A 21,231-nucleotide genomic window follows, 5' to 3' on the forward strand; every position below is an offset into this window, starting at 1 on the left:
CAGGGCTTGTCTTCATGGGAGGGGCTCAGCGCCCAGCACAGGTGTGGGGGGGCAGGGCCTGTCTTCAAGGGAGGGGCTCAGCGCCCAGCCCGGGGGGGGCAGGGCCTGTCTTCATGGGAGGGGCTCAGCGCCCAGCACAGGTGGGGGGGCAGGGCCTGTCTTCAAGGGAGGGGCTCAGCGCCCAGCACGGGAGGGGGCAGGGCCTGTCTTCATGGGAGGGGCTCAGCGCCCAGCACGGGAGGGGGCAGGGCCTGTCTTCATGGGAGGGGCTCAGCGCCCAGCATAGGTGGGGGGGCAGGGCCTGTCTTCAAGGGAGGGGCTCAGCGCCCAGCCCGGGAGGGGGCAGGGCCTGTCTTCATGGGAGGGGCTCAGCGCCCAGCACGGGAGGGGGCAGGGCTTGTCTTCATGGGAGGGGCTCAGCGCCCAGCACAGGTGTGGGGGGGCAGGGCCTGTCTTCAAGGGAGGGGCTCAGCGCCCAGCCCGGGGGGGGCAGGGCCTGTCTTCATGGGAGGGGCTCAGCGCCCAGCACAGGTGGGGGGGCAGGGCCTGTCTTCATGGGAGGGGCTCAGCGCCCAGCACAGGTGGGGGGGCAGGGCCTGTCTTCAAGGGAGGGGCTCAGCGCCCAGCCCGGGGGGGGCAGGGCCTGTCTTCATGGGAGGGGCTCAGCGCCCAGCACAGGTGGGGGGGCAGGGCCTGTCTTCATGGGAGGGGCTCAGCGCCCAGCACAGGTGGGGGGGCAGGGCCTGTCTTCAAGGGAGGGGCTCAGCGCCCAGCCCGGGGGGGGCAGGGCCTGTCTTCATGGGAGGGGCTCAGCGCCCAGCATGGGAGGGGGCAGGGCCTGTCTTCATGGGAGGGGCTCAGCGCCCAGCACGGGAGGGGGCAGGGCTTGTCTTCATGGGAGGGGCTCAGCACCCAGCACAGGTGTGGGGGGGCAGGGCCTGTCTTCAAGGGAGGGGCTCAGTGCCCAGCCTGGGGGGGGGCAGGGCCTGTCTTCAAGGGAAGGGCTCAGCGCCCAGCCCAGGGGGGGGCAGGGCCTGTCTTCATGGGAGGGGCTCAGCACCCAGGGGAGGTGGGGGCACGCGCAGGACAAGGCAATGGCTCTGGCTCACTCACAGGCCTGTGCCCACTGGGAGGGAGAATGGGGGGGCAGCCGTTCACCCCACCCCCCCGCCCAGCGCTTCTGAGCTGCAACAAAGGGCAGGGGATCCAGGGGCATTGGCTCCCCCGGGGGGAGCTGGCTGGGCCCAGCAGGGGAAGACATGGCTGGGTTCAGCCCCCGTATGGGGTCTCAGCCTGGCCCAGCCCCACCTCAGGTGAACATCCCCCAGCGTCACGCAGCCCCCATGTGCATTATCCTGCTGGGCTCCCCCCTTTCCCAGGCTCTGCCCCATGCCCACCCCCAGTGGGCCCCAGGGACTAGGGCCGTGCCCCACCCTGCCCCAGTCCAAGGGACAGGCTCCTGGCTGCCCTAGTGTAGCGATTCCCCCACACACACACCTTCTGGGGGCAGGAGGCATGTGAGGTAGGGGGGCTGGGCCCAGCTGCTGCCTGGTCATGCACCTGCTCGGGGGCTGGGCTTGCATTGACCCCCCGGAGGGAGTGGGAGGATGCGCTGAATCCCCCAAGCCCGGGTGGCTCCGCGCAGCCTGTGCCCAGCACCTCCTCTTCTCTCTTGCAGACGTCCCATAGCCCCATGTGCCAAGACGTGCTCAAGTTCATCGGCCAGTGGTCTGGGGGGCTGCCGAGCAGCAGCCTCTCCTTCCAGTGAGCGGCCGCCTGGGCTGAGTGGGGCCCCGTCTTCCCCACCCCCTCACCGCTCCCCATTAAAGCAGGTGTGGAACCCCAGCTGTGATCCTGGATCCTGTGTCCGGCCCTGCTTGCGAGTCCTGCGCTTCCCCTGGGGGTGGGCAGCATCCCATTGCTGGCCAGGCCGCAGGTGAGCACAGGAGCCCGACAGGCTCACGTCACCTGGAGGGCCCTGAAGTGACGGGGCTCAGGCCAGGCTCAGAGCAACCGAGAACGAGCACGGGGGCCCTGCCCTCCAGACCGCTCCCTGCGGGGTCGGGTAGGCTGGGCCCTTCCGCTGCCTGGGGGATGCAAGTGCAGGGGGAAGATTGAGCGCCGAGCAGCAGGCCCCAACTGTGTAAGCAGAGTGTCCAGCACCCCACATCTTCCTCTAGGGCTGAGACCCCCCCCGAACAGCGAGCTGGTGAGCAATGGGCTGGCCCCAGAGAGAGTCCTTCCCCCACCATGGCCCCAGTGCCAGGCTCCTCCCCTTTCTTCAATGCCCCACCCACTGCAGGCTCCACCCCTTCAACATGCCCTGCCCATTGCAAGGTTCCTCCCCCCTTAACACCTCCACTGCCAGGCCTCTCCCTGCTCTTATGTGCACCAGTCCCATTGCCACGCTCCTCCCTCTTCTACACACACACCCACCCACAGCCAGACTCCTCTCCCTGCTATACTGACCCCAGTTACAACCTGCTTCCCATTGCGGCTCAGCCCCCCTCGGAGGACAGCCAAGGGCTGTACCCAGTGACTCTCTCGCTTGCAGCAACTCACCCAGGATCGGGGAGTCGCTTGGGAAGCCAGGTCCCAAACCATTGAGAGTTTATTAACCATGTTTATTCGGATGGTGCCTGAGGGCCAGCCAAGCCCCCTGTGCTAGGTGCAGGACAGCCCCAGAGACGTGGCCTGTCCTGGTGCCGCAGACTTGGCAGGGCCTGAGGCCGAGCACACCCACCGCGTGCCAGGGCGAGGGCCGGTTCATGCCATGGCTGGGTGTGTGAGTGGGAGGGGGCGAGCTAAGGGGCAAGTGTGGAGTGAAGCTGAGGGGAAGAGCTGGAGGGAGGGGTGCTGAGAAAGGCCAGTCCCACCTGCAGCGGGGTCACTGGCTGTCCAGATGTCTCTGCCCCTCCCTGCTGGTGTCTCTGGTGGGATCCCTTCCTCCATGGCCATAGGGGGGTGGGAATGCAGCACAGCATGGTGGGAAGACCCCCAGGAGGGCTGGCAGCAGCAGGACTGGCACACTCATGGCACGAGGGGGACAGCCGCGGGAGCCCTGATACCAGCAGGGCCCTGCCACAGCAGCCGAGAGTCTGCTCCCCCAGGAACAGTCTGCAGGGAGGGGCAGCTGCCCCCTCCCTCCTGGCCCTGTGTTCTGCCTCTCCCATGGGCTGCATCAGCATGACGGGCACTTCACTCACCCTCTCCTGGCCGACGTGGCCGGGGGGTTCCTGGAGCAGCGCCTGCGAGAGAAAGAAACTGTCCAGCTGTGGTGGCTGCAGACCCCTGAAGCCTGCGGCCCCTGCCAGGCGGCTGCACCACAGCACCTGGAGCCCCAGTGCGGGCCGGGAATGGGGCCCTGCTGGGCGGCTGCACCACAGAACTCAGACCCCTGGCACGGGCCGGGAGGGGGCAGGACCACGGGACTCAGAGCCCCGGCGTGGGCAGGGAACGGGGCCCTGCACAGCCAGGCGGGGGAGTGACAGGGTCCCCATTGCCTGGGTGGAAGTTGCACCGGGTTGAGCAGCTCCTAGCCAGGCTGGGCTGGACAGTCAGAGACCCACCAACCCAGTGGGTTCCCCCATGTGCCCCATTCCCCCTGCTGGGCCAGGTGACGCCACACACTCCCCTCACCTCTGCCCCTAGGCTGGGGCCCCGTCTGCCACAGTCAGCAGCTGGCACAGCTCTTGCTTGTGCCGGTCCTCAGATGCCACCTCCTTTGTTGCCATCTCTTCCTCCAGCTGGAAAGGAACGCAGATGCCTGAGCGAGGCACCCTGGGCAGCAGGGCCCCAGGGGCAGTGTGATGCCAGGGCTGGGGTGACTGAACCCCCAGGGAGGTGTGCAGGGGTCATAAGAACAGCCAAAGGGCCACCTAGCACAGTCTCCAGGTCCCACAGCGGCCAGTGGCAGGTTCTCAACCAGGGGTCTGGGGCCCACTGCGGGGCCGTGAGCATGTTTCAGGGGGTCCCCCAAGCAGGGCTGGCATTAGACCTGCTGGGGCCCAGGGCAGAAAGCCAAAACCCCACCGACCAGGGCTCCAAGTCCTGCCACCTGGGGCTGAAACCAAAGCCTGAGCAACTTAACTTCGCAGGGCCCTCTGTGGCATGAGGCACCAGGAAATTGCCCTGCTTGCTACCCCCTAATGCCGGCCCTGGCTTTTATATACAGAAACACAGTTGTTGTGGGCCATGGAGTTTTTAATAGCACGTTGGCGGGGGGGGTTCGGGAAGAAAAAGCTTGACAACCCCTGCCCCAGAGGGAATGAACAGGGTAGTTGTCAAGTGATCCATCCCATTCTCCAGTCCCAGCTTCTGGAAGGCAGAAGGTGAGGGACACCCAGAGCATGTGATTGTGTCCCTGCCCATCCTGGCTAATAGCCATTGATGGATCTACCCTCTGTGAATTTATTTGAGTCTTTTTTCAGCCCAGTTATACTTTTGGCCTTCACAACATCCCCTGGCAATGAATTCCACAAGTTGTGTATTGTGTGAAGAAATACTTCTATTAGTTTGTTTTAAACATGCTGCCTGTTAATGTCATTGGGTGACCCCCAGTTGTTGGTTTATGAGAAGGAGTAAATAACACTTCCTTCTTTACTTTCTCCACACCAGTCATGCTTTTAGAGACATCAATCGTCTCCCCCCTTAGTCTCTCTTTTCCAAGCTGAAAAGTCCCAGTTCTATTAATCTTTCTTCATATGGAAGCTGTTCCAGACCCCTAATCATTTTTGTTGCCGTTTTCTGAACCTTTTCCAGTTCCAATATATCTTTTTTGAGATGGGGCGACCACATCTGCACGCAGTATTCAAGATGTGGGCGTCCCATAGGTTTATACAGTGGCATTATGACATTTTCTGTCTCATTATCTCTCTCTTTCCTAACGGGTCCCACCATTCTGGTAGCTGGTTTGACAGCCGCTGCGCATCGAGTGGATTTTTTCAGGGTTGAAGCTGGATGAGCAATGTCACATGCTGCTGTGTGGGCAGAGCATGGGGGGCAGATGAGGGACAGCCCCTCTGTCAGCCCTGGGGAGACACCCGTGGCCCTGCACTGTAATCTGGACCCTCCCACCCCAAAACCCATACATATCTGGCCTTGGACCCCCCCAACCCCACACTTGCTCTGGCCCCTCATTCCCTTCACACCCGAGGGGGGTGCAGCACCTCCCAGTGGGTGTTGGGGACACCACCCCTGGGACCCTGTGCTCAGGGTTACAGCAGCTGAATCTGTCTGGTGCACCAAATGGGGAGAGCCCCACCCCCCCGAGAGACAGTCCCTGGCGGGGCCAGGGGAAGAAGGGGGCAGTTCTGGCTGGAACCTCCGACCTGCTGGCGGATGTAGGTGTCTGCACAGGGGCCGATGCCGCGGAGGATCAGGGACACCACACAGCACCTGCCGGAAAGCACCGCTTCCACCGCAGCCATCACCATGGAGGGGAACCAGAGCGCCAGGGCCGTGTCCTGCGGGGTGTGCAGTCAGGTCAGGGCGTGCAGCAGGGGGGCGTGCAGCAGGGGGGCGTGCAGGGAGCAGGGGCAGCCCAGCCCGCCGGGGCGACGGATGGGCAGGGCCCGGCCCCGCAGCAGGGACTCACGTAGATGCGGGTGGTGTTGAAGGGGCAGTCGTTGGTGGCTATGGCAGCCCGGGCGTCGGCTGGGAGGGCGGAGCTGTTGCAGCCCACGATCAGGCGGTGCCCCCTGCTGGCGATGGTGAGGGAGACGGCCAGGGCCAAGCCCACGCTGCAGGCCGCGGAGAGCAGGCAGTTCAGCAGTGAGACGCACAGCAAGGCCCAGTGCTGCAGGCAGAGACCAGAGCTGGTGGGCAGGCGGCCGGGCAGCCATGGGGCGTCGCCCCACCCCCGCCAGGGGCCACTCACCAGCTCCAGCAGCCCAGGGGTGAGGTGGGCAGCGGCCCTGGGCCCCACACGCCCAAGCAGGGACCCCTCTCCTCCTCCAGCAACTGGAGCAGCTGCTCCCAGACGAACGTTTCTCTGGGCCTCCAACGTCTCCCTGCACCCCAGGCCCTTGCAGCCCCACGGGGCCCAGCCCCGTGTCCATGTGAAGCTGCAGGGGTCAGGGTCTCCCCTGCCTCGCCCGTGCCAGTGCTACCCGATCCCAGCACTAATGAGCGCGGGCGCCTGGCAGCCATTGCCCTGGCCTCAGCTCTTGGCAGCCCCTTCCCCCACCCCCGGTGACTGCGCCTGGCACCGTCCTCTCTGCTTACAGCTGGTGTCAGACGCGCCCTTTGCCAGCCTAGCCATGGGGAGGGCTTGGCACAAACCCTGGGTGCCCTCTGCCTCCTAGTGCCCCAAGGCCCCACTTCTGCGCCTGGCTTTCCCTTGGGGACGGGCCATCCTGCACCGAGCCAATGCTAGTGTCTGAGCCAAGACACCTGCATTGCAGCCACGCTGCACAGCGCAGTCACTGCCCCATGCAATGGGGTGGATGGACCTGCCCCCCCCGGCTTGTGCCAAGGGCTGTGGGGTTGCCTGTGAGTGCTTGGTGGCAGGGAGGGGCTGTCACATATTTACACAGCACAAGGTGGGGCCTTGTCCTTGGCTGGGGAGAGCAGGGGGTGCCTGGCACGGGCTGGGGAGGCCTTACTCAGCAGGGGGGGGTCTGTCCGTGCACCTGGCGTGGGCGGAGACGGGGACAGGGAGCAGCCCGGATGGAAAGAGCTGGGGCCTTATCTGCAGCAGGTGTGGCCTGCTGAGGACACAGCTGAAAGCAGGCTGGGCCCACACAGCAGGAGACAGGCACCTCAGGGAGCAAGGTCCAGGGAGCGGCTGCTGCAGGAGCTGGGCCACAGCCCTGAATGCTGCTTCCTGCCCGAACTCAGCCCCCCTCCCCCCCCGGGGCTGTGACCCCAACATTGCCCCCCGTCCCCTGGCTGTGACCCCAGCATTGGCCTCCCCCTCCCACCCTGGGTTCCCCAGCTGTGACCCCAGCATTGGCCTTCGCTCCACCCGGCCCTGCAGCCCCCCCCGGATCCCCAGCGCTCACTCACCAGGGCTGCCTTGAGCAGGTTCTGGGACACCAAGATGGCCACAATCCCAGCAGTGATGCTCTAGGGAAAGACGGGGGGAAGGGTCAGTCCCTCCCCCAGTGCATGCCCCCCGCCTCCCCCCCCCCCCCGGCCGCAGCTGCCCCAGACCCCGCGGCTGGTCCCTGGGGCATAGCAAGCAAAAGCATTGTTAAATCAGGGGCCCTATGGCCCAGAAACAGCCACACCCATGCTCTGACCCAGGCGTTTGGGCCGGAAGGGCAGGACTGGCATCTCACTGCAGCAGTGATTCTGCTTTCTGCTCCTTGCACGGGCCCAGTGGTGCCGCAGTGGCCTCAATTCCCCACCCAGCTTCTAGCTGCGCTCAGCTGCCCAGCACGTCTCTCTCCGGGGTCGGCGGGCAAGTGCCGCCGTGTCCCTGCAGGCTCAGGGCCTGCCAGCTCGCCGCGCACATCGCTAGGGGCTCACCCCACAGTGCCACGCAGGGACTCCTGCAGGCAGCTGGAGCCCCAGGGGCACCGGGGGGAGCAATGGGGCTGCGGGCACTGGAGCAGGGCCGGCCGGCGGGGCCTCACTCACCAGCAGCCCGGAGCCGACAGAGATGACGTTGGCGGTCGTGTACTCGGAGGTGACCGTGCGCTCAGGGTTGGCCACGTGGCGCAGGACTGTGCCGTGCACGATGGCCCCCAGGATGAAGTTCAAGTGGCCCAGGATGATCAGGGTAATGCCAGAGCGCATGAGGCGCTGGGGCCCGCGCCCCAAGTCTGCAAGAGAGGCAGGCATCAGGCGGGGGGGGGGGGCACTGGAGAGAATCGCACACAGCGTAAGGGCCTAGTACCCCCCCAACGGGCATGGGGGGGGGAGGTGCCCAAGTGTGCTGAGGGGGGGTCACGCATTGCGGGGGAGAGGGTACCCGAGTGCAATGGGTGGGAAATCACACATGGCATGGGGGGAGGGTATCTGAATGTGCCGTGGAGGGGGGGGGGGCCCACACATGGCATGGGGGAGTGTACCTGAGTGTGCAATGAGGGGGGGTCTTCACACACGGGGGGGAGACACCTGAGTGTGCAATGGGGGTGTTGCACACAGCGGGGGGGGGAGACACCTGAGTGTGCAATGGGGGGGGTCACGCACAGCGGGGGGGAGACATTTGAGTGTGCAATGGGGGAAGTCACGCACGGTGGGGGGGAGACACCTGAGTGTGCAATGGGGGGTCACACACAGCCGGGGGGGAGACACCTGAGTGTGCAATGGGGGGGTCACGCACGGCAGTGGCGGGAATCTGCCCGTGAGGGAGATGGGTGTTGGGGGGGGCGGTTCGAGGAAGGCCCCCCCCCCGAATGGGCTCCGGGCGGGACCCCGGGACTCACCGAACCCGCAGCGGCCGCAGCCCATCCCGCCGGTTCCGGGCTCCGTCACCGCCCCGCCGGCAGCCACAGGCCCAGCCCGGATCGGCCTCACAGCCCGGCGCGGAACCCAGGAGTCCGATCCCGCCCCTCGCCCTCCCAGCGCGGAACCCAGGAGTCCGGCCCCGCCCCTCGCTCTCCCGGCGCGGAACCCAGGAGTCCGGCCCCGCCCCTCGCTCTCCCGGCGCGGAACCCAGGAGTCCGGCCCCGCCCCTCGCCCTCCCGGCGCGGAACCCAGGAGTCCGGCCCCATCTCCCTCTCGGAACCCAGGAGTCCGGCCCCGCCCCTCCACCCCCGCGCGGAACCCAGGAGTCCGGCCTCCCGGCAGAACGATTGATCCCGGGGCGGGGGCGTCTCTCCCCCTTCCCCTCCGAGGCCGGCGAGCCCGGGCCTGGGGGTCCCGCTCCGGGAGCTCGGTCCCCGGCGGCGCTGGAGGGAAGGAGCCGCCCCCTCCCCTTGGCGGCTTCTCCACGCGTGCCCGGAGCCCCCGGGGGGTCGATGCCCCCCCTCAGGCCCACACAGCGGGGGGGCGGCTGCAGCCCCTCCAGGTCCAGAGCCCTGGTTGAGGCACCAGCCTCCAGGGCTGCCCCCCCCCTGCCCCAGACAGGGCCCAGCCCCAGGCGGGCGGAGGTAGACGGGGGCCCAGCACACATGGCAAAGAGGCGGCGTTTACTTATTTACAAAACAGTTTATTAAAAATAGGAAACGATAGAAACTAGAGCCCAGAGGCTCCAGGGGCCAGAGGCAGCGGCCCCGGCCCCTGGGGAAGGGGCTGCAGGGGGGAGTGGAGTGGGTGGGAAGAGGCCCGGCTCAGGGGACTGGGAGCAGGGTTCAAGACCCCCACCCCTCCAGGGAGACGTGGGGCAGAACTCACGCAGGACGGCCCTGAACACCAAGGGAAGCATGCCCACAGCTACCCCTCCCCACGCGCAGGCCCAGTCTCATAGCAGAGGGGCTACAGTGCCAGCAGGGGGAAGAGCAGCACCCAGGTGCCCCTCCAGCAAAAGCCTGCTGTGGGGCACTCGAGAGTGCTCCAAGCACCTGCTCCCAACCCCACCCCTGCCCAGCTCGCTCCAGGTCCAGGAGGGCAGCGACTGTCCCTGCCCCGGGGCTCCAGCCCAGCCTCGGCTAAGCGGCTGTGTAACACACGTAAACAAGAGGGATAGAGAGCCACAGGGTGAAGCGCCAAGGGGCTGCTGGGGGCGAGGGTGAGCAGGGTGCGTTGCAGAACCCCCCTCACCTCTGCCCCGGGGGATGAGTACAGAACAGTGCTAGAGGCAGACACCAGGTGTGGTGCACATGGGGGCAGGGGGCTCCCCTCTTTTCTACCTTTAAATAAAAAGATTTCTGTCCTGTGCAAAAGAAAACCCACCAAACTTTGTACAGTTCCAACAGACCAAATACCATGCACATTCCCGCGGCCCGGCTGGCCACGCCGCCCCACACAATCCCAACAAAACACGGCTCAAATAATACTGACTCGCAAAGTCCCCTTTAATAGGCAGGCAGGGCAGACTGTCGCTGGGCCTGGCGACGGCACATGCAGGATGAGCTTCCAAGCGCAGCGTCTAGGGTCTCGCTGGTGCCCTACACAGATGGACAGACTCTGAAGAGGGTCATGGGCCGGCCAGCTTGGAGGGGCTGCTAGGACGACACGGTCACCGCCGTCAGGGCTCCGTTCCGGGCATAGAAGAACTTGCTGAACGCCTCTTCAAGTAAACAGGTGAGTCTGTTCTGGTCGGCCTAGGGAGAGCAGAGCCGTGAGCAGGGTGACTATGCACGCCAGGCCGCCCCAGCTGGCGCCCCCGGGCAGGCAGAGGGCAGGGTCAGACAAGCTGGGCCATGGGCCTGACCAAGCCCACATCTGAGAGACTGGGGTGGAGGGAGCAGCAGGAGCCTGGCCCTGGAAGGGGAAGACTGGTGGGGACAGCAGGACAAGAAACCCTGTGGCCTGTGCGCTGAGGGGAGGGGCAGCCCACAAGCACAGCTAGGTGAGCGAAAGGGGCTGACACAGGAATAAGCTTGGGGAGGTGTGGGGGGACCCATGCAGCCAACTCCCCCTCGTGCCAGCAGGGGTGAGGAAGGAGCTCACCTCACTGATGAACCCCAGCTGTACCAGCTCGGCCGCCAGCTCCTGGATATTGTCATCTACAACAGAGAGGAGGAGTGAGTCCTGGACTGGCGGGACGCCCCACAGCCCGGGGAGGGGAAGGGCAGGTACTTACTGGGCAGTAAGTCACAGCTCAAGTGTCTATTCAATTTGTCTTCCAGTTTCAGCAGCAGCGTCAGCTGCAGGAGAAAGGTGGGCATGAGAAGGAGCCGCAATTCCTGCATGAGCTGGGGGGCTGCCACAGCCCGGGTGGCCCCTGCCCTTTACTCCCCACCCTGCCCCCCTCTGTACTTCGAGCAGTGCCTGGAGCAGGCCCAGTACAACCCCCTCTGCTCCCCGTGGGACAGAATGCACCACACCCAAGCCAGGAAATGCCACGCTCTCTCCTGCACGAGGAGTGTGGATCCTGCAGGGACTGCGCTGCACCAGGTGGGCTGCCAAGCTCTGCCCCGGATCACCAAGCCTGTCGGCTTTGGGCCCTGCATACTGGAGACCTGCCGGGGCAGCAGTGCTCAGCAGCCAGCACGTCCAGGCCACAGCACGGCTCACCCCACCACTGCTGCCAAGGGGGAGCCGAGACATTTGAAGCAGCCTGTTCAGTAATGGTGCCTTAAGACCCCGCCCGTACAGAGCATGTGTGTGCAAGAGGGAGACGGAAACGTACATGGTGCTTGACTCCCTCCTCCACTGACTCAATGTTACACTGCATTAGCACCACCTGAAAGGGAAGCAGAGAGGCCACGTGACTCCAGCTGTCACTGCACGGTGCAGCCACTAAGGGGAGAGCAGCAGCAGCAGCAGCAGCATCTCCCCCTCTCACCTTGCGGGTCTCCACCTCAGCAGGTTCTGGCGTTGGGGTCTTCACTGACGGGGGGACAATGGGGGACTTCACCACCTCCTGCTGGGGCTGCTGGGGCCGAGGCATCCCAAAGGCTGTAAGTGGGTAGATGCCGTTCCTGCAAGAGGAGAAGTGTTATGGAGGGCGCTTGCCTTCTCCCGGTGAGTGGAGGCAGCGTCCAGGGACCTGCCCAGGGCCAGCTGCAGGCAGGAGAGTCTCACGGCATAGGAGGGGGATGGCATCTTACCTCACATCCTCCAGGAACTTGTCCAGCTCCAGTGCCGGGGACTGGGAGAAGCTGGAAAAAAAAGGGCAGTGAAGTCACAAGCCAAGCCAAACCCAGCCTGTGCCACCTCCCTGCCTAGTGCCATGGGGGGGGCTTGCCTGACAGTTCTCTCCTCATTACAACCAGGAGGTAGAGCCTCTCCCCTGTGCAATGCAGGGGCTGGAGGCTCCAGGACTAAGCCCTCCAAGGGGCTCTTCCAAAGCTGAACACACTAGGAGCATTAAGGGAAATTAAGCCCTAACAAAATGGCAGCCCTGTCTCCCTGTTGACCAGCATGTTAACACATCACAGAGTGTATTGCAGCCATTTAGCCAATGCCAGGGATCACGGAACAAGGAGAGGCCCTGCGAGCGAGAAGGCGCTCTGCTGCACAGCTGCTCTCCATCACTCACACTGTACTAGCAGAGAGGGATAAAGCAGAACTGTCAGCAGGGCAGTCGAAGAGGCAGAAACAGGTAGAAGTTCCATCCATATAAAGCAAGATCTTTGTAATTTAAGGACTTACTTGGGAACCAACCCAGTAGCACCCACCTACCAAAGGATGCTTATGAACACAGGAGCCTCCAGACTGAATCAGGCCAGGTTCCCTGTCTTCCTGACAGTGGCGGCACTAGATAATGCTGAGGAAGAGGAGAGAACCCTGGGGTAGCAGAGGTGGGATAATCTACCCCCCACATAGACCTCACCATGATATCTAATAGCTGGAGATTGATGTAAGCCCTGAAGCAAGAGGTTTAATGTTGCTGCCACACTTATCAACTGTGATCATGCTGAATAGTTTTGATCCACAAGTGTCCAGCCCTTTTCACATTTACTAAATTCTGGCTTCAGCCACTTCCTGTGGCAGTGTTCTGCATCGGGGTCGGCGTGTGTCTGAGAAAGTGTTTCCTTTTCTCCTTTCCCTTTTAATAACTGAACACTGCCATTCTTGTGCAGGGAGACCAGATGCTCCCGCTCTCCCTTCTCTACTATTGATTTTATATACCTCTGTCGTGTCCCCTCTTATTCATCTCCTTTCTAAGGTAAAAATCCCAATCTCTTCAGTCTTCCTGGAGAATTTTTACAGGTCCTTGATCATTCTCATTGCTCTTCTCTGAACCCCTTCCAGATCTGCAATATCCTGGGAGATAAGGTGATCCAAGTACCCCATGTTGGCCACAGTTGGGGGGGTACACAGTTAAGTACATACCCAGGGACTTACCTAGATATGCCCAGATGGGCATGTTTTCCTTGTGATTGTCATCTTCATGGTATTTCATGAAAGGGGACCATTTGGTCCCTGCCGAAAGCTACGAATTTGCTGGTTGTCATGGTTATTGCGGGATGTGCATGTGGAAGAGATTAAGAGTCATGTGACAGGTGGAATATTGTGTCCCAAAGCTGCTGGATGTGAAATTGGGCAGGAGGGGTGGTTCTCAGAGCTCACTCAATCAAACGTAACAACGGATGTCTTTCTATCTAGCCCCACCAAGAGTCTACGATCTAGACAAGGTGCAGGCTTGGGCCTTTACACAAAGCACAGAAGAACCCAAGAAAAAGACCCTGAACAGGGGGATGACCAGGGACAAGCCGATTACAAAGGAGACAAAAGGTCTGGTTCTGTATAATAGGAGAAAGAAGGGCACAAGAGATTGTCCATTACAGAAGTGACATGCTGCCAGCATAAGTGTCTCATGGAAAGTGGCTCCCAGCTCTCTGGACTGGGCAGGAGTTACACAGACTGACCACTGGGTGAGAAATCCCTCAGACCGGAAAAGAACTTCCTAACACGTGTAGACGCCACAGTGCATCTTCTGTTTTTCTTTTACCTATCACCTGATGTTTCCAGCTCTTCTCCTTGCTGCTATTTGAATCTCTCAAGCTTTGTCCCAAACTGCCACTGGGTTTTACTAGAGACATGGCTCAGTGCTGTGTGCTAAGGACAGGGCAGATCTGTGGTGACGCTAGTGAAGGGGGGGATGCTGCTTCCACAGAGGCAGCGAATCTCTGCACACTGCGTGTGTCCAGAAGTTGCGGGACTGGGCACTTGAGTGTAATGAAGTGGTGTACACAGACAGGCTGGGGAGACTTGTGCCCCAGGGCCAGAGTAGAACTCAAGGGGTTAACTAGCCCCATAGATTATCTCCACTCAGGCTCCCTAAGTGAGCCCTGGAGGCAAAGAGCTGGGGTATGCAAATTGTTTGCTTGCAGAAGGAAAGAACGGGGCTTGCAGAGCCTGGAGTGGGCTGCTTGTGTTGCCAGCAGCTGCTAGTTTTGGGCAGGTTCCCTCCAGGAGGCACAGAGAAGGCTCCCTTGCACTGTAAGCAGGTGGGAGCGATTCACCCTGTAGCCCAGGGGTAACACTGAAAGCACCAGTGACCAGCACTCCACCCAGAACCCACCTGAGGCCACACCGATTTACAGAACTGCATTAGAATGTTCTCTGTTCACTGCCCCACTCTCCATGCATCCTAACACGTTGTTTGCTTTTTTGACTGCCCTGCACAGAGCCCAGGTCTCACCAAACTGTCTACAGTGACGCTCCTGTGTGCAACTTAAGACTGCCACCACATCCCCAACTCTCTCCATTCCCAATGCGGATCAAAGCCCCTGTTCCTTCTGTGGAGGGACGGACACCAACCTTGCACAGCGTTTCCTCAGATAAGGCTTAGACACGTTCTTCCCACAGTGTCGCTAGGCCGTGGAGAGAGCCTCTGTTTGATTCCCGAATGGCTTCACAAATGCCTAACAGGATTTCAACCTCTTGTCTGCAGCAACTATGAAGCCCTGTGGCCCCTGGACAGAAAGGTTTCTGGAGCGAAGAGAACAGCCTTCTCTCACAGCATAACAGAGAGAGGCATCAGTTTCAAAACTTGCCTTTCAGAGACAGCGGCAACTAGAAAAGCCAGCCACAAGCTTGTATAATTTGGCCAGTTTGAGGACTATCACCACCGGATAATGCTCACATGGAGAGTCCCACGTACCTACATAAAGAATGCTCTGAGGGCTGGTACCCACTTTTCTACAGGGCTTGGCTCGTAGGACACCAGGAGACTAGTGTAGCCAAGGTTTCAGAGTAGCAGCCATGTTAGTCTGTATTCACAAAAAGAAAAGGAAGACTTGTGGCACCTTAGAGACTAACCAATTTGAGCATAAGCTTTCGTGAATGCAGCCGATGAAGTGATCTGTAGCTCACAAAAGCTTATGCTCAAATAAATTGGCTAGTCTCTAACCACAAGTCCTCCTTTTCTTTTAGTGTAGCCAAGATCACCATAACTTTGCAATGATTATTATTTAGAGGCCAGTGCCCCCGTGCCAGGCCCTGTATCGATGGCCCTTTCCCCAAAGTGCTTACTATATCGCTTTGCACCAGAAATGAAACTTGACTAAACAATAAATAAAGTTTCCTGGTTGAGTTCTGTCTGGACAGCCTGAATGACCTGGTTTGCTGAACTGCATCTCAATTCCAATCCCCAAGCTGTGGATATTTTATTAAAAGATCTGCTCTAGGAATTACTGAGAGGCCTCTGTTGTACAGGAGTCAGACTAAAGGATCATAATGAACCCTTCCGGCCATGAAAACCTGTAGGTGGTCCAAATCTGCTTCAAGAGGTCTGTTCTTTTCTGCATGTGCAATGGAGATTCCCTGTCCACCATAAGACAAGGAGGAGGACTTCACATCTCTCTTTTCCGTATCCTTTATGTGAACTGTTATGAAACGAAACAGGTTCTTCTCTGCCTGGGACAGTATTTCTCTGAGACGCTCTGATCTTGGTTCTGTTCAGACATGCTACAGATTGAGCTGTCAAAGGGAACTAACAGGACATGGACTGAGAGATTGAAAAACTGTACAGCACAAGGGGTGAGCTTGAAACAGAGATTACTTCCTTCTGAGTGAGGAACAAGATGACCCAGGGATTATTGTCTTCCAGCTATGCTCCCCAACCTGAGAAGCTTGCTAAGGGTCCAGAATAACCTGGGGTAGCTGTCAGCATATCTAGTTGGCAGCCAGTATCAAACAGTGTCCCAGGGGTCTGTCCTGGGGCCAGTTTTGTTCAACATCTTAATTAATGATCTGGAGGATGGGATGGATTGCACCCTCAGCAAGTTCACGGATGACACTAAGCTGAAGGGAGAGGTAGATATGCTGGCGGGTAGGGATAAGGTCCAGAGTGACCTAGACAAATTGGAAGATTGGACTGAAAGAAATCTGATGAGATTCAACAAGGACAAGTGCAGAGTCCTGCACTTAGGAAGGAAGAATCCCATGCACTGCTATAGGCTGGGGACCGAGTGGCTAGGCAGCAGTTCTGCAGAAAAGGACCTAGGGGTGACAGTGGACGAGAAGCTGGATATGAGTCAGCAGTGTGCCCTTGTTGCCAAGAAGGCTAACGGCATACTGGGCTGCAGTAGTAGGAGCATTGCCAGCAGATCAAGGGAAGTGATTATTCCCCTCTATTCAGCACTGGTGAGGCCACATCTGGAGTACTGCGTCCAGTTTTGGGCCCCCCACTACAGAAAGGATGTGACGAAATTGAAAAGAGTCCAGTGGAAGCCAACAAAAATGATTAGGGGGCTGGGGCACATGACTTATGAGGAGAGGCTGAGGGAACTGGGGTTATTTAGTCTGCAGAAAAGAAGAGTGAGGGGGGACTTGATAGCAGCCTTCAACTACCTGAAAGGGGGTTCCAAAGAGGATGGAGCTCGGCTGTTCTCGGTGGTGGCAGATGACAGAACAAGGAGTAATGGTCTCAGGTTGCAGTGGGGGAGGTCTAGGCTGGATATTAGGAAACACTATTTCACTAGGAGGGTGGTGAAGCACTGGAATGGGTTCCCTAGGGAGGTGGTGGAATCTCCTTCCTTAGAGGTTTTTAAGGCCCAGCTTGACAAAGCCCTGGCTGGGATGATTTAGTTGGTCCTGCTTTGAGCAGGGGGTTGGACTAGATGAGCTCCTGAGGTCTCTTACAACCCTGATCTTCTATGATTCTGTCTGCACTCTCTCCTGCCACAAAAGAACATTGGGATGGGATCCAGGAATGATGCCTAACCGCATTGTATCCAGTCAGTTGTTCACTTTTGGAGGTGCCCTGCCAGCAACCAACTAAAAGGACAATGTTTTGGATCTTTGCAAATCTCTACCATGTTGGTAATATTAAGGCCTACTTTGACTCCTGGGTGAACAATTTTCTGTACTGGGATCAAAAAGCTCTTGACTTTGAAGAACTGGTGGGTCTGAATCCTTTCCAGTAGCTGGCAAGGGACAGGTGGATCTATTTTTCTGGAGAGAGTAGATTCTGATATTGTCTAAAAGTGTTTCTAACTTGGGACCTGTGAGGACACCTGGATGGACTGAGTGCTGGGGAGGAGCTTGTGGATCACAGCACATGCTGGTACCAGTGACAGTAGGCTATAGGGGACAGGTCCTGGAAGCTAAACTTAGTTTGCTAAGCAGAAGGTTTAACTCTCAGGCCTCTGTGTTATCCGTCTCTGAAATGTGCACAGGTCCAGCTAGACATGAATTCTCTGCATTGGTCTTCACGGCTGAGGAAGTGACGGAGATTCCCACACCTGAGCCAGTCTTTTTAGGTGACAAATCTGAGGAATTGTCCCAGATTGAAGTGGAGAAGGTTTTAGAACAAATTCATAAATTAAACAGTAACAAGTCCCCAGGACTAGATGGCATCACCCAAGGGTTCTGAAGGAACTCAAATATGAAGTTGCAGGTACTAATTGTGGTATGTAACCTATCGCTTAAATCAGCCTCTGCACCAGGCGACTGGCAGACGGCAAATGGAACACCAATGATTCTTTAAAAAGGCTCCAAAGGCGGGCGATGCTGGCAATTAGGAGCCAGTAAGCCTGACTTCAGTACCGGCAAATGGGCTGAAGCTATACGGGCTTGGGTGGGAAGGGGTGGAATGCGGGTGGGGCAAGGGCAGTGCAGGGGTGGGAAGAGGTTGGGGGGGGGAGGGGTCAAGCACCCACCAGGCAGAGGGGAAGTCAGCACCTATGGTCTGGTCTCTTGAGAAACCTCCTCGTTGTAGGATGAGTGAAAACAGAAAAATCATATGCTGGAAGGCCATCACGGTTGCCAAACACACCTTTACAGAACTTAAAGATAATCCGGTCATCTTTAGTTCTAAGATATAATCTAGCAAAAATGATAACAGAGAGGATGTAGAGAGAGAGGGGTGTGCGTGTGTGTGTGTGTGTGTGTGTTAACAGCACTCCCTTTACATCCCCGGCACAGGTTGTTTCTAAGCCATGCGAATCATGCCTTGAGCCAAAGAACCCCAAGGCCAGGGCAGCCTCCTGGGAGAGGAAATGCGGGACAATCTAGAGAGAGTGATTGGTTGACAAACAGCGAGCTGAGTGAGGTAAGGAAACCACGTTTGTCTCAGCCACGTTGGAACTACAAGAATAACCTAAGCTATGTCTTTCTCTTGAACAGCAGTTTGAACATCAGAGGAACTAGGGGAAATGCATACAGAAGTCCTGGACTCCAACAAAGGAGAAAGGCATCTCCCAGGGAGTGGTGACTCAGACCACCTTGAGCAGAACTCGGCACATTTCTTGTTTTTGGATGTGGCGATCTAGACTGTGGGACACCCCAACAGTGAAATACGCATTGGCGTATAGTGGGATCTATCTTCCATTCTTGATCTTGTGAGAAGCATCTGCTGAGGGAACCTGCTATGGTGTTTTGTACACCTGGGAGGTAAGATGCTGAGACATTGATCTGGTTTCATCTGCACAATTCCAAAGTCTCACCGCTTCGGCGCAGAGGGAAGGCAATCTCGTTCCTCCGTGGCAGTTTATATAAAACATGAATGACATGTTGTCCACCATTATCTTTATGTATTTGCCCCTGATCAGTGGAAGGAAATGGATACAAGCATTTCCGACTGCTCTCAGTTCTAGCAAGTTGACGTGTGGGTGGACTCGAGAGAAGACCACCTGCCTTGAACAGTGTGAGCATCTAGGTGGGCTCTCCATCCCAGTAGGGATGCATCTGTTATTGCTGATGCTAGAAATGGTGGAGCGCAGGGAACCCCTGTGCAAACATTGTGAGGGTTCTTCCACCAGGCGAGGGATTTTTATTTATTTTTACTACCGAAGGAACGAGAGTAGCGTGTTTCAGCTGTGTCTGCTTGGTGAGTAAACAGTTCTGAGCCACCTCTGGAAGCAAGGTATGCGAAGTCTCACATGATTTATTACACATGTGCCAGCCGCCATACATCCCAATAGCTGAAGACAATTTCTGGCTGATGTTTGAGGGCTGACTTGAACTGTAGTGACTAAATTGACTAGGGTGTGTGAACCTGTGGGAAGGGAGGAATCCTCTGGCTGTTACTGCATTGAGGTAAGCGCCTATGAATGCCAGATGTTGTATGGGGATTAAGGTGGACTTTTGGATGTTTATTTGTAGTCCCAGTCTGAGAAACAGGTCTACAACCTCTGAGTGGCCATTGAAGGACTGCCTTTGAGCAGGCAGTCATCAAGGTATGCGAAAAATCAGAATTCCTTGTTTGCGATGATGAGCCACTACCACAGACAGTATTTCTGACAACACTCTGGGTGCAGACAAGAGACCGAACAGGAGCACCCTGTACTGAAAGTATTCTTGACTCAGAGTGAAGTGTATGCCCCTTCTGTGGGAGGGGCTGACTGCTATATGGACGTAAGCACCCTGACAGTTGACTGCCAAGAACAAGTCCCCTTGGTCCAATGACGGAATTATTGTTGTAAGAGTTACCATTTTGAACCTCTGAATCGTTATAAATCACTTGAGTAATCGGAGATCTTTTTTGGAACCAGGAAATATATGGACTAAAATCCCCTCCGTGTCATGTGGGAACTGGTTCTGTAGCACCCAGATTCAGGAGAGAGAGTCGATTTCCTGTCGCAAAAGGTGCTTGTGAGAGAGGTCCCTGAGGAGGGACGGGGGAATAGGGAAACAGAGGTAAAGTGGATGGAGTAACCTGTTGAAATGATCTCCAGTACTTGTCTGTAGCAATACAGAATAGAATATCAGGGTTAGAAGGGACCTCAGGAGGTCATCTAGTCCAACCCCCTGCTCAAAGCAGGACCAATCCCTAACTAAATCATCCCAGCCAGGGCTTTGTCAAGCCTGACCTTAAAAACTTCTAAGGAAGGAGATTCCACCACCTCCCTAGGTAACGCATTCCAGTGTTTCACCACCCTCCTAGTGAAAAAGATTTTCCTGATATCCAACTTAAACCTCCCCCACTGCAACTTGAGACCATTACTCCTTGTTCTGTCATCTGCTACCACTGAGAACAGTCTGGATCCATCCTCTTTGGAACCCCTTTTCAGGTAGTTGAAAGCAGCTATCAAATCCCCCCTCATTCTTCTCTCCTGCAGAAGAAACAATCCCAGTTACCTCAGCCTCTCCTCATAAGTCATGTGTTCCAGACCCCTAATCATTTTTGTTGCCCTCCGCTGGACACTTTCCAATTTTTCCACATCCTTCTTGTACTGTGGGGCCCAAAACTGGACACAGTACTCCAGATGAGGCCTCACCAACGTCGAATAGAGGGGAACGATCATGTCCCTCGATCTGCTGGCAATGCCCCTACTTATACATCCCAAAATGCCATTGGCTTTCTTGGCAACAAGGGCACACTGTTGACTCATATCCAGCTTCTCGTCCACTGTAACCCCTAGGTCCTTTTCTGCAGAACTGCTGCCCAGCCATTCGGTCCCTAGTCTGAAGCGGTACATGGGATTCTTCAGTCCTAAGTGTAGGACTCTGCACTTGTCCTTGTTGAACCTCATCAGATTTCTTTGGCCCAATCCTCTAATTTGTCCAGGGCCCTCTGTATCCTATCCCTACCCTCCAGCGTATCTACCTCTCCTCCCAGTTTAGTGTCACTGCAAACTTGCTGAGGGTGCAATCCACACCATCCTCCAGATCATTTATCAAGATATTGAACAAAACCGGCCCCAGGACAGACCCTTGGGGCACTCCACTTGATACCGGCTGCCAACTAGACATGGAGCCATTGATCACTATCCATTGAGCCCGACAATCTAGCCAGCTTTCTATCCACCTTATAGTCCATTCATCCAGCCCATACTTCTTTAACTTGCTGGCAAGAATACTGTGGGAGACCATGGCAAAAACTTTGGTAAAGTCAAGGAACAACACGTCCACCGCTTTCCCCTCATCCACAGAGCCAGTTATCTCGTCATAGAAGGCAATTAGATTAGTCAGGCATGACTTGCCCTTGGTGAATCCATGCTGACTGTTCCTGATCACTTTCCTCTCCTCTAAGTGCTTCAGAATTGATTCCTTGAGGACCTGCTCCATGATTTTTCCAGGGACTGAGGTGAGGCTGACTGGCCTGTAGTTCCCCGGATCCTCCTCCTCCCCTTTTTTAAAGATGGCCACTACATTAGCCTTTTTCCAGTCGTCCGGGACTTCCCCCGATTGCCATGAGTTTTCAAAGATAATGGCCAATGGCTCTGCAATCACATCCGCCAACTCCTTTAGCACTCTCGGATGCACCACATCCGGCCCCATGGACTTGTGCTCATCCAGCTTTTCTAAATAGTCCCGAACCACTTCTTTCTCCACAGAGGG

General features: G+C 57.8%; 3 protein-coding genes across 5 annotated transcripts in view; 1 reads left to right on the plus strand and 2 right to left on the minus strand.

Moving 5' to 3' along the window:
- Positions 1 to 2,856, plus strand: part of IFT172 (intraflagellar transport 172) — a 133,700-nt gene extending 130,844 nt beyond the window's left edge. The window contains exon 48 of the mRNA XM_074947253.1: positions 1,679 to 2,856. Coding sequence (XP_074803354.1) covers positions 1,679 to 1,768 — 90 coding nt within the window. The 3' untranslated portion in view covers positions 1,769 to 2,856. The remainder of the gene's footprint in view (positions 1 to 1,678) is intronic.
- On the minus strand, positions 2,600 to 8,526 carry KRTCAP3 (keratinocyte associated protein 3). Of its 2 annotated transcripts, XM_074947255.1 has the most exons (7): positions 8,376 to 8,525; positions 7,585 to 7,769; positions 7,009 to 7,068; positions 5,597 to 5,797; positions 5,331 to 5,465; positions 3,640 to 3,746; positions 2,602 to 3,248 (listed from the first exon to the last, which is right to left on the minus strand). In XM_074947255.1, exons 1-6 carry the CDS (start codon positions 8,398 to 8,400, stop codon positions 3,648 to 3,650), a joined length of 705 nt encoding a protein of 234 aa, XP_074803356.1. In that variant the 5' UTR covers positions 8,401 to 8,525; the 3' UTR covers positions 2,602 to 3,248; positions 3,640 to 3,647. The 2 variants fall into 2 exon arrangements, with proteins under 2 accessions (XP_074803357.1, XP_074803356.1); XM_074947256.1 differs by lacking the exon at positions 5,331 to 5,465 and having other exon boundaries at positions 2,600 to 3,248; positions 8,376 to 8,526.
- A 665-nt stretch (positions 8,527 to 9,191) lies between these two features.
- The window catches only part of NRBP1 (nuclear receptor binding protein 1), a 75,002-nt gene continuing 62,962 nt past the window's right edge, over positions 9,192 to 21,231 (minus strand). For both annotated transcript variants that reach the window (XM_074947250.1, XM_074947249.1), the window contains 6 exons: positions 11,607 to 11,657; positions 11,342 to 11,477; positions 11,186 to 11,239; positions 10,637 to 10,700; positions 10,504 to 10,559; positions 9,192 to 10,154 (listed from right to left, as the gene is read on the minus strand). In XM_074947250.1, coding sequence (XP_074803351.1) covers positions 10,056 to 10,154; positions 10,504 to 10,559; positions 10,637 to 10,700; positions 11,186 to 11,239; positions 11,342 to 11,477; positions 11,607 to 11,657 — 460 coding nt within the window. In that variant the 3' untranslated portion in view covers positions 9,192 to 10,055. The remainder of the gene's footprint in view (positions 10,155 to 10,503; positions 10,560 to 10,636; positions 10,701 to 11,185; positions 11,240 to 11,341; positions 11,478 to 11,606; positions 11,658 to 21,231) is intronic.

The sequence above is a fragment of the Natator depressus genome, chromosome 3 (assembly GCF_965152275.1).
Source record: "Natator depressus isolate rNatDep1 chromosome 3, rNatDep2.hap1, whole genome shotgun sequence".
Lineage (NCBI taxonomy): Eukaryota > Metazoa > Chordata > Testudines > Cheloniidae > Natator > Natator depressus.